The following is a 10,551-nucleotide window of genomic DNA, read 5'->3' on the forward strand; positions in this document are numbered from 1 at the left end:
TGCAACAAATTTACTCACCTTGTTTAATATAGGCAGCATTAACTTCAGATCCACTAAGTAAATTCTCATACTCTCTCTTGTTGGGTGTTAGATATACAGGTCCCCTATAGTCCTGTATCAGGCCAGGATGTTCTGCTACGAGCTTCAATCCATCAGCATCAATCACCAGGGGAACATTCAGATTTGCAGCTTTCAGCTTGTGTATGATAGATATGACATTGCTTTGTACAAGGGGCTCTGTACCCAGACCTGGTCCTGAGGAAGAGGATTGTTTCAGTGAGAGTGTTAAAGTAGCTATTTTAGGTTCCCTCTTGTTTTTCACCTAAAAAAATGGTCCACTTTATGAGACTTAGAAAATTAGAAGTAGGTCATGAGAGACCTAATACCATCAAAAGCTTGATTTGTTTTCTTCTATTTGTCATAATCAAAATACCTATTTCACCTCAAATCTCTTCAGAGGGCAATATGCTCATGCTCAAGCAGCCCCTTTGTATGGGCAATGAAATTTTCTGAATCAAGTACCAACGTGAACCTACCTATTAGAACTAATGTGAACCTATCTATTAGAACTAATGTGAACCTACCTATTAGAACCGAGTGCATTCTATTCATCCAATACATGATATGATCGACAGAATCATTTCTGTCTAAATAATGAGGCAGCACTATGAGCTCTGGACTATAGTTCTTCAGTATAGGTACAGCTCCTTCACTGCATACGTAAATACTCAGTGTGACTGTGGCGCACTGCAAGATCCCGCCCATTTACTTGTCTGCCCTCTGTTGGAGAGTCCCTGCACCGAGCAAGATTTAGTTATTGCAAATGACACGGCCATCCAGACAGCTATAATACTGGATGGACAAGATTTGATATACCGACACAAGGAATCTGGACACGGAAAGTAGTACCTACACGGAGAAAAAAAACTAGGGTGCCGGAAGCCCAATCGGGTGACTGGGTTCCGGAACTCTAATATTGAACTCTATATCGGGAATTCGGGAAGCTCGACACTATCATACAACCTATAACAGCATGTATAGCATTCCAACAACCTGATTCAGGGGTAGTGCCCCAATAATAGAGTTCTTCCACCCAAACTAGTGGCACCCTGTCACAATTTTTTTCTCCTACCTGCTCAGTATGAAATGGGGAAGAAAAGTTTTTTTTTAAGTTCTATAAGCTACCTAGATACGTATAGGTATAGGTACTTGCTCAAAAAGTTTTTTCCCAGGTAGGTATTTATGAATATTTCATGATTAGGTCTCTCTCTCTCTCATTCTCTCTTTCATAAACTTTTTTCTCTCTCTCTTGTTATTATTCTTTTTTGTCAAAGAAGAAAGAAGGGGACAACGAAGAGAAGAAAAATACAATATCATCTCTCTCTCTCTCCCTCCATCTCTCTCTCTCTCTCTCTCTCTCTCTCTCTCTCTCTCTCTCTCTCTCTCTCTCTCTCTCTCTCTCTCTCTCTAGGTAGGTTCACACTAGTTCTAATAGGTGGGTTCACATTAGTTCTAATAGGTAGGTTCACACTAGTTCTAATAGGTAGGTTCACGTTAGTTCTAATAGGTAGGTTCACATTAGTTCTAATAGGTAGGTTCACATTAGTTCTAATAGGTAGGTTCACGTTGGTACTTGATTCAGAAAATTTCATTGCCCATCCAAAGGGGCTGCTTGAGCATGAGCATATTGCCCTCTGAAGAGATTTGAGGTGAAATAGGTATCTTGTTTATGACAAATATAAGAAAAAAAATCAAGCTTCTGATTGTAGTAGGTCTCTCATGACCTACTTCTAATTAACCATTTTTTTAGGTGAAAAACAAGAGGGAACCTAGCTACTTTAACACTCTCACTGAAACAATCCTCTTCCTCAGGACCAGGTCTGGGTACAGAGCCCCTTGTACAAAGCAATGTCATATCTATCATACACAAGCTGAAAGCTGCAAATCTGAATGTTCCCCTGGTGATTGATGCTGATGGATTGAAGCTCGTAGCAGAACATCCTGGCCTGATACAGGACTATAGGGGACCTGTATATCTAACACCCAACAAGAGAGAGTATGAGAATTTACTTAGTGGATCTGAAGTTAATGCTGCCTATATTAAACAAGGTGAGTAAATTTGTTGCAGCCTCAATGGCATAGTGGTTAGCAACTTCAATAATTTAGCTCAACACAGTTAATATTCCCATTTTCGAATGTCCCTCCCAAAAAACCAGCAGCCCATACTTGTATTTCCCTCAATAGCAACTTCAATAATTTAGCTCAACACAGTTAATATTCCCATTTTCGAATGTCCCTCCCAAAAAACCAGCAGCCCATACTTGTATTTTCTTTCATCTTTGCTAACACTAACAAAAGAAAAAGTTTATATCCAAATATTTTCATAAGTGTCATCTTTTTCCTAGGTCACCCAAACCTGACTGTGATTGTCAAAGGTCATGAAGATGTCATAAAGAATAACCAGATCAGTCTGACTTGCAAGGAAGGAAACTCGTGGCGTAGATGTGGAGGTCAGGGGGATCTTGTAGCAGGTACTCTAGCGACATTCTCGAGGGTCTTCTTCGTGTTTCTTTCTTTCCACATCTCTAGCAACCTTTCTTCTGACATCGGGTGGAGTGATACCTATGAGGGGATATAGCTTGGAGATGGATGTGGGTCTCAAACATCCACTATTCTCGCCGTTTCATTGATAGTGCCACATTCACCTGCCTGACATGCGCCGAAGCCTCCCATACTGGTGCAGCATATTCAGCTGCTGACACACATAGTGCCAAGGCTGAGGTTCTTAAGGTTGATGATTGTGCGCCCCATTTTTGATTGATCAGCTTGCGGAGTATGTTATTCCTTGATGTTAACTTGCCTTTGAGTTTTGTACAATGGTGCTTGAAAGACAACGTCCGATCCAAGGTTACCCCGAGATATTTAGGTGTAGGACAGTGTTCCAGCGTTTTTCCGCACCATTCGATATTGAGATTTCTGTCTGCTTCTCAGTTTCATAGGTGGGATGAGCACACTTGAGTTTTCCCTGGATTGGGTTGAAGGTAGTTTAAAATGTCCCGTACGGGACACGCGTGTCCCGTATTTTCCCCAGTTTCACCATCTCCTCCTCTTGCACACAATTTTACCAATATCTAAAGAGAGCTTGGAGATGGGAGAGAGAGAGAGAGAGAGAGAGAGCTTGGAGATGGGAGAGAGAGGAGGAAGAGCGAAACTTAATATGTCTCTGAAAAAGCTCTACTTTCACCTCTTCTCTCTTTTTCTCCCGCTATCTCGCTCTTTCTCCCTCTTTTTTTTGTCTCTCTCTTTCTCCCTTTGTCCCTCTCCCTCTCTCCCGTCTCAAGTGCGTGCTTAGTATTAGGTTGTTCTTTTCCCTTTGTTGTCATTAGAGCGGAAAGAGAGAGGGAGAATAACGCGATCCGAGAGGAGAAATATAACTTAAAATTAAACACGAAACACGGAATTTTTTTCTTTCGATTATGAGAAGTGAATAATTTTTAATTTCTAATTTCATTAATAAATCTGAAGAAAAAACAGTTGATTTTTAAAAATTGAGTGTTTTTTTTTTTTCTTCCAAAAATTGCAGGGTGAGGGCTAGGGGGGGTTAAAAAAGTTGCTTGTCCCGTATTTTCATTCAATATCCCGTTTTTTTGGCGTTTTAGGTCGCTTGTCCCGTTTTGGGCTGAAAATGATCTGGCAACCCTAATAGGTACCTACTTACTTTGAGGTCTGTGCTTAACCCCATACACAAAAAGCCCAAACTGAGGCTTAGGTGTAGGGGCTGGCCAGCCCCAAAGGACGGGTTGAGCTTCTACGAATCTACTTTGAGGTCGTTTCTTTCGAGGAACTTGGCTCCCTCGTTTTCGGAGAAAATCTACGAAATCCAAAAATCCTACTCACACCTCCCCAGCATTCAAGTTTTTATCCTTCAAAATTATCTGATGAATACCAAGTTGATTTCCCTTTACTTTTTTTATTAACTTTAGACGAAGAGGGGAGAGAGAGAATAGGGAGAAGGAGAAATGAAGAAGAGAAGAAGAAAGAGGAGGAAAAAAGTAAAAAGAGGAAGAAGAGAAGGTTTAAACATGAGTTTGAAACTTTGGAGGGAGCTATAACACAACTTTTTCGGAATTTTGGTTGAGGTCGACTAGTATTAGAGTATAATCCTCCATAAAAAAACCATTCTGAGGCTTAGGTGCAGGGGCAAACAGCCCTAAATGAGGGGTTAAGATTCTATACGAATCTATGAAGTCGGTATGATTTGCTATTATTGGTATAAAGCATTCTTTTTCTCTTCAACTTCAATACCTATAAGAAAAAATTTTGGTATCTGAACGGTCTGGGCTATATGATGGGTGTTATCTACTCGTAGTTCAGAGGTAGGTAGGTATACGTATCTACATAATATTTACCTACTTACCAATGTACCTCTAGTTAGCCTCCTGAGGACAATTTGAACAGGAGGTCGTTTGAAATCTTTGCAAAAAGGTTAAAACTCGCCCGATTTCCTCTCAAGGCCTCTATATGGTGAGGTCTTCCACCCAACTAAAATTTGATGACGAACTACCGACAAAAAAAGTAGTTACCTACTAAACCTTCTCAAATAACTAAATGTAAATAAACATAATCTAAATAAATGAGGGAAAAAATTACGATCATTTTTCCCTCCCGAACCTCATCAATGTAATTATTATTATGTAGGTATCTACATGTTTTTTTTATACCTAATACGCTATTGTATGTACCTACCCGTAATACCTACAATTTTTTTAACCTCATTAGAGCACACTAATAATAATAAATCATAATCATTAGAAGATTATACGAGAGAGAGAGAGAGAGAGAGAGAGAGAGAGAGAGAGAGAGAGAGAGACTGGTTTCGGTATTTGAAATAATCACTTTTACACTAATAGGTATCTATAGGTAAAACTAATAGGTATCACTTTTCCTAAAACTCACTTCATATAGGTAGCGCTTTCATTCAGTAAGATCAGATTAGATACAGAGTGAAAAAAAAAAATTACTTTTTTTCTTTGGTTAACAAGATCAACATCCAAACTAAGTAGGTACCTATGTGAAAAGAAATTTCTTACAAACCTCCCTCAGATAAAAACAGCTTCTTCATAAATAGTAGATAAAGTAGAAGAAAAAGGACGCAGGCAAAGTTCAGTTCCCTTTTATTAATTTCATATCTTTTTCTTCTTTTTGGTTCAAAAGACCAACAAAAATTAAGATGGATTTTTTTAAATAGTCTTTTCACAGACATTAAACCTCTCAAACTTTTTTTTTCTCCGCTATTTTCCCAACAAAGGACTTAACAAAAACTTTATTTTAAGGGTAAAGTTTCCTAAAAAAAGAGGAAAAACTCAAAATAAAATAATTTAATTAAAAAATATTTCTCTAGCAAGATACAAAAAGTTTATGGGTTTTCTGTTTCTAGACATTTATTTCGAATTGTATTTTAGGGTGTAAAACTTTTGTTCGGAATTTTTCTCCATTTTACCCGGATGATTTAGTTGCGAACATTATTAATATTTCGGTTGTGCTAGAACTAGAAAGTGTAAAGATAAAGAAATACCCATACTTATACCTATAGGTCCCTAAATACTACTAAAACACCACTTTCTGTAATTAAAGATTTTTTTCTTTTTAGGTAGTTAAAAGTTGAATTTTTTAAAATCTTGTTTTTGAAATTTGGTTTGAATCCCGCATGGGGCGGCTGGCTTCATCCTATATCCTGTCTTCCTTCTCTCTTGTGGCTTTCGGGACGATTATAGAGACCTCAGCAGTTACAGTTACAGCAAAAAAAAGGTATCTAGGTAGTATCCATTTATTTTTGCGAAGGTGCAATTTCAAGTTAGGAAAACCGAACTGTACTGAAAACTGTGTAAGTACAGAAAATGTACGGATTTCTATACAGACTACAGAGAAAATGTTACTGTACTCGGGGCTTGGGGTTATCTAAATTGAAAATCTGACTGGTAAGAAATAGGTGTACCAGAAAAAGAAAGAAACTTTTGTACGGAAAAAAATGTCACAAAAGTGAAAAAAAAGGAGAAAAAATGTTTAAAGCGTGTATATAAGTTAATGCAGTCGGGCAAAAATAATTCAGATAAGGGCTGAATAAGTATACCCCGAAATGAACTGTGTCTCGAGTTATTTATCACCAAAGTTTATTCCTAACCAAAAGGTTTGTGCTTATATACCTGTAGGTAGATAGGTGTTTCATATCCCTGATTTTTATAAGAGCGTGACAACTTATAATAGGCCTATAACTCATTATAAAGATATAGGTTAGAGGTAATACTAAAGTTTTTGAATACCTTTCGGTTGTAACAATGTGTAGGTAGGTAACTTCAAATCTAGAAGTCCTGAAGACTTTTGAAAACTTTGAACTGTAGGTAGGTAATGGACTTTGTACCTAGACATTCTGTACTTTGTATACGTACCTAATAACTGAGTTTAAAAGGTATATGTAGGATGTTCGTAAGTCACTAAGCAAGTAGGTATAGGTATAAGGTATGAATAATATGGGCAGAATATTCAAAGGGATAATGGAAATTACCAACAGATGAGGAAGAAAACGTATTAAGGAGAATAAAAAATAACCGAGTTGAAAAAAATAAATAAAAAGAAGCAGAATGATGGGAGGGGGGTTGGGGAGAAGGTTTTTTGGAGGAGAAGGGTAGGGGAAGGATTTCAGAGGAGGGGGAAGGATCTCAAGGGAGGGGGAGGAGAGAGTTGGTGGGGTGCTAAATTCATAATAACTTTGACGACGTTTATTATGATTAACGAGAGAGCTTGGAGATGGGAGAGAGAGGAGGAAGGGAGGAGAATAGAGAGAGAGAGAGAGGAGGAAGAGCGAAACTTAATATGTCTCTGAAAAAGCTCTACTTTCACCTCTTCTCTCTTTTTCTCTCGCTATCTCGCTCTTTCTCCCTCTGTTTTTGTCTCTCTCTTTCTCCCTTTGTCCCTCTCCCTCCCTTTCTCTCTCTCTCTCTCTCTCTCTCCCGTCTCAAGTGCGTGCTTAGTATTAGGTTGTTCTTTTCCCTTTGTTGTCATTAAAGCGGAAAGAGAGAGGGAGAATAACGCGATCCGAGAGGAGAAATATAACTTAAAATTAAACACGAAACACGGAATTTTTTTCTTTCGAGGAACTTGGCTCCCTCGTTTTCGGAGAAAATCTACGAAATCCAAAAATCCTACTCACACCTCCCCAGCATTCAAGTTTTTATCCTTCAAAATTATCTGATGAATACCAAGTTGATTTCCCTTTACTTTTTTTATTAACTTTAGACGAAGAGGGGAGAGAGAGAATAGGGAGAAGGAGAAATGAAGAAGAGAAGACAGACGATGAGGAGAGAGAGAGGGAGAATAGGGAGAAGGAGAAATGAAGAAGAGAAGAAGAAAGAGGGGAAAAAAAGTAAAAAGAGGAAGAAGAGAAGGTTTAAACATGAGTTTGAAACTTTGGAGGGAGCTAACACAACTTTTTCGGGGAATTTTGGGATTGGAAAACTCCCAAAGAGATAACTTTAGCCTGTAGAACAAGAACACTGAAAGGCAATGTTAAGTCTCACCGGGCGTGGCTCATTTCTGGACGGGTGACTTGAAAATTGAAATCCAAGGATATTAGTGTTGAGGATAAAATTCGCCTTGGGCGGGAATCGATCCCTATAATACTATACCTACCTAATCATTTTGAAGTACCTATGTAAAGATTGTATTAGGATTGTATATATAAGTTTATGCTGGGAGTAGGGCCGTATTTAGGGGGGGGAGGGATTTGCTTTTTAGTCCGTCCTTCCTTTATTATAACAATAGTAATAAAAAGGTATAAGGGACGGACTATTGTATTCGCTTCGGTGTCGTCTGTCGGTCGGTCTGTCTGTCTGTCCCCATAGAAGGACTTATCCAAACCTGGTCGACCTATATATCAAATTAAAGGTCTTTTTACCAGGAACACGGAAATGGTGGCGCAAATTGTCCAGAAGATCATAAAGCCAAAAATCCAAAAAAAACTGGTTTTTGGGGGATTTTTTTCACATTTTCTCACACAAATGAGCTCTGATCTCGAAATTTGTCGCGACGACCTATGAACTCAAAGCGAGAAAGTTTTAGATAACACTTCAGCCGATCATTTAAGACCGGTTTTAGCGTTACCTATGTTAAGCTACGCCGAGAAAGGCCAATAAATGGATGGGTGACATTATATTGGGAATAAAGGGAGAACGGGCTCCAGTCTTGATTTTAAATCATTACATGAAAGTAAAATAAAAAAATCAAATCAAGAATAATAATAAACTGAAAATTAAACAAAATTATACAGATATATTATAACGGGGTATGATTTATATTCTTTGCTTGTACAAATAATAATCCTTGTGTAAATGAAAGCTAGAAAACTTTTTGTTCAAATTCTGAAGTGCAAGATTCGATAGATATATACCAAGGAGGGTAAAGATACAAAACCTACATAGCTAAGTATATGTAGCTACCTGCATGCTAAGATAAGGGAATGAAAACTGGTGTAGCCTACCCTAGCTGATTTTTTTTATTATTATTATTATTTTATTTATTTTTTTTTTGCCCATTAGCTCGACGAGTAGAAAACTAGGGTGCTGGGAACCCATTCGAGTGACTCGCGGTTATAGAATGGAACTCTACATTAGGAAGCTTTCAACCTAAATCAGGGGAAATAACCGAATAATAGAGCTCTTCCACCCTAACTTGTGGCACTCTATCACTCTTCTTCTTTTACTACATCTTTTCTCACTCAAGTGTGGCACTCTATCCACTAAAGACCCTTTTCTCTCTCTCTCTCTCTCAGTGTAGGGCTGTTTAGGAAGACCTATATTAGGTACTTGGTTTTAGGATCCTTGAGCACGTAGGAGAATCTGTACCGAGAGCGTCTGTATCTTCATCAAGATGACTTGGAAGTTCCAGGTTACTTCCAACTTCCTTTTTAACATAGGTATAGGTACCTACTGGAGAAATATACCTAAAGAAAATTGTTTGTTTTCCGTGATAAAGAAAATTTATTTAAATGGACGATTTAGCCATCCACAATATCCACACAGTAGAACCCTGTAAGTATAACAAACACCATCCAATAGTGATGTTTCCCAGGCATCGTTGGAACTTAGCTGGTTTTTATCTAAAGCTCTGAAAGTAACCACAAGCTAAGAATAAACTTTGATATATTGAACTCACATAAGCTCAATAATTCTTATAACTTGCTCTGAGACGTTGTACATAGGTACATAGGAAGGTAGGTAGGTAGATAGGTAGGTATAAATCAAAACGAGGATTTATATGTTTCATTCCTTACTGACGTTCATTTCTGGACCATGTGATGCTTGTTGTTGGTGTGTAGGTATAAATCAAAACGAGGATTTATATGTTTCATTCCTTACTGACGTTCATTTCTGGACCATGTGATGCTTGTTGTTGGTGTTGCTGTTGTTGTTGTTGTTGTTGTTGTTGTTGTTGTTGTTGTTGTTGTTGTTGTTGTTGTTGTTGAACTCTTAATTGTTCTGAAAGAATGAATGTTTTCTGTGAAGAAGTCCACCCCAGGGAAGATTTGAACCCATGAAATAGAATTTGTAAGGCAGGTACACTACCCTTCAAGCAACGGGCTGGCTGGAGTTTAGGTTAGGTTAATATTGTTGATTTAATGTAGGTAAATTTTTGTTCACTACCTATTTCATTTTGTATTTCACAGACCAGTAATCCTCCCAGCATCCCATTACATCATGATGATTTGATACCACTTCCCGCATTTGACAAACACAAAGGACAAATGGGTCGGATTTGTGTGATAGGAGGACATTTGTAAGGCAGGTTGTAAGGCTGGCTGGAGTTTAGGTTAGGTTAATATTGTTGATTTAATGTACATTTTTGTTCACTACCTATTTCATTTTGTATTTCACAGACCAGTAATCCTCCCAACACCCCATTACATCATGATGATTTGATACCACTTCCTGCATTCGACAAACACAAAGGACAAATGGGTCGGATTTGTGTGATAGGAGGATCCGTACAATACACAGGAGCAACATTCTATGCGTCAATGAGTAGCCTTACAGCAGGTAAGTAAAGAAACAGGTACTAAATCTTTAAGCATAGAATGGGTTACATTCTACAGCACTAGCAGTACCTAGTCTAGTGGCATATATTCTTTTTTATATGCTACTACTGCTGTTGAGCCCCTGGGTCAATAGATTCATGGGAGACACCCCAAAGCATAGGTATTTAAGGCCCCTGAATGTGCCCCTGCTGGCCTCATTGCCCAGCCCTCCCTTCTTAAGAAATGTTCAAAATTTTATTTCTAGCTGGACCTAGTACAAAGGCTCTTGGTCTTTTCAATTTTTAGTACCACCGGACATGTAAGTAAATAGGTTGAAATACTACCAGTGGGTTCAATAATTTAAGCAACTTTAAAGAAAAAAAAGACCAAAGTGTGAAGTTGACATTAGACCAGTTTACCCCAGATCTCTTGGACCAATTTACCCTAGTATCATGTTGTGATTGAATATTTTTCAGTGTGCATGA

The 10,551-nt window shown here is 38.2% G+C and overlaps 2 protein-coding genes across 2 annotated transcripts in view; one reads left to right on the forward strand and one right to left on the reverse strand.

The window, feature by feature from the left end:
• The window catches only part of LOC103518627 (ATP-dependent (S)-NAD(P)H-hydrate dehydratase), a 7,735-nt gene extending 6,970 nt beyond the window's left edge, over nucleotides 1-765 (reverse strand). The window contains exons 1-2 of the mRNA XM_026830371.1: nucleotides 585-765; nucleotides 19-255 (exon numbers count right to left, since the gene is read on the reverse strand). Coding sequence (XP_026686172.1) covers nucleotides 19-255; nucleotides 585-765 — 418 coding nt within the window. The remainder of the gene's footprint in view (nucleotides 1-18; nucleotides 256-584) is intronic.
• Nucleotides 766-1,146: 381 nt separating this feature from the next.
• On the forward strand, nucleotides 1,147-10,088 carry LOC103518628 (ATP-dependent (S)-NAD(P)H-hydrate dehydratase; the record flags this gene model as incomplete). Its single annotated transcript, XM_026830372.1, has 5 exons — nucleotides 1,147-1,159; nucleotides 1,487-1,495; nucleotides 1,873-2,109; nucleotides 2,406-2,554; nucleotides 9,929-10,088. Coding segments are annotated over exons 1-5 (568 nt in total), but the record flags the coding sequence as incomplete, so codon positions are not given.
• Nucleotides 10,089-10,551: the final 463 nt, after the last annotated feature.

The sequence above is a fragment of the Diaphorina citri genome, unplaced genomic scaffold, assembly GCF_000475195.1.
Source record: "Diaphorina citri unplaced genomic scaffold, Diaci psyllid genome assembly version 1.1 scaffold2278, whole genome shotgun sequence".
NCBI lineage: Eukaryota > Metazoa > Arthropoda > Insecta > Hemiptera > Psyllidae > Diaphorina > Diaphorina citri.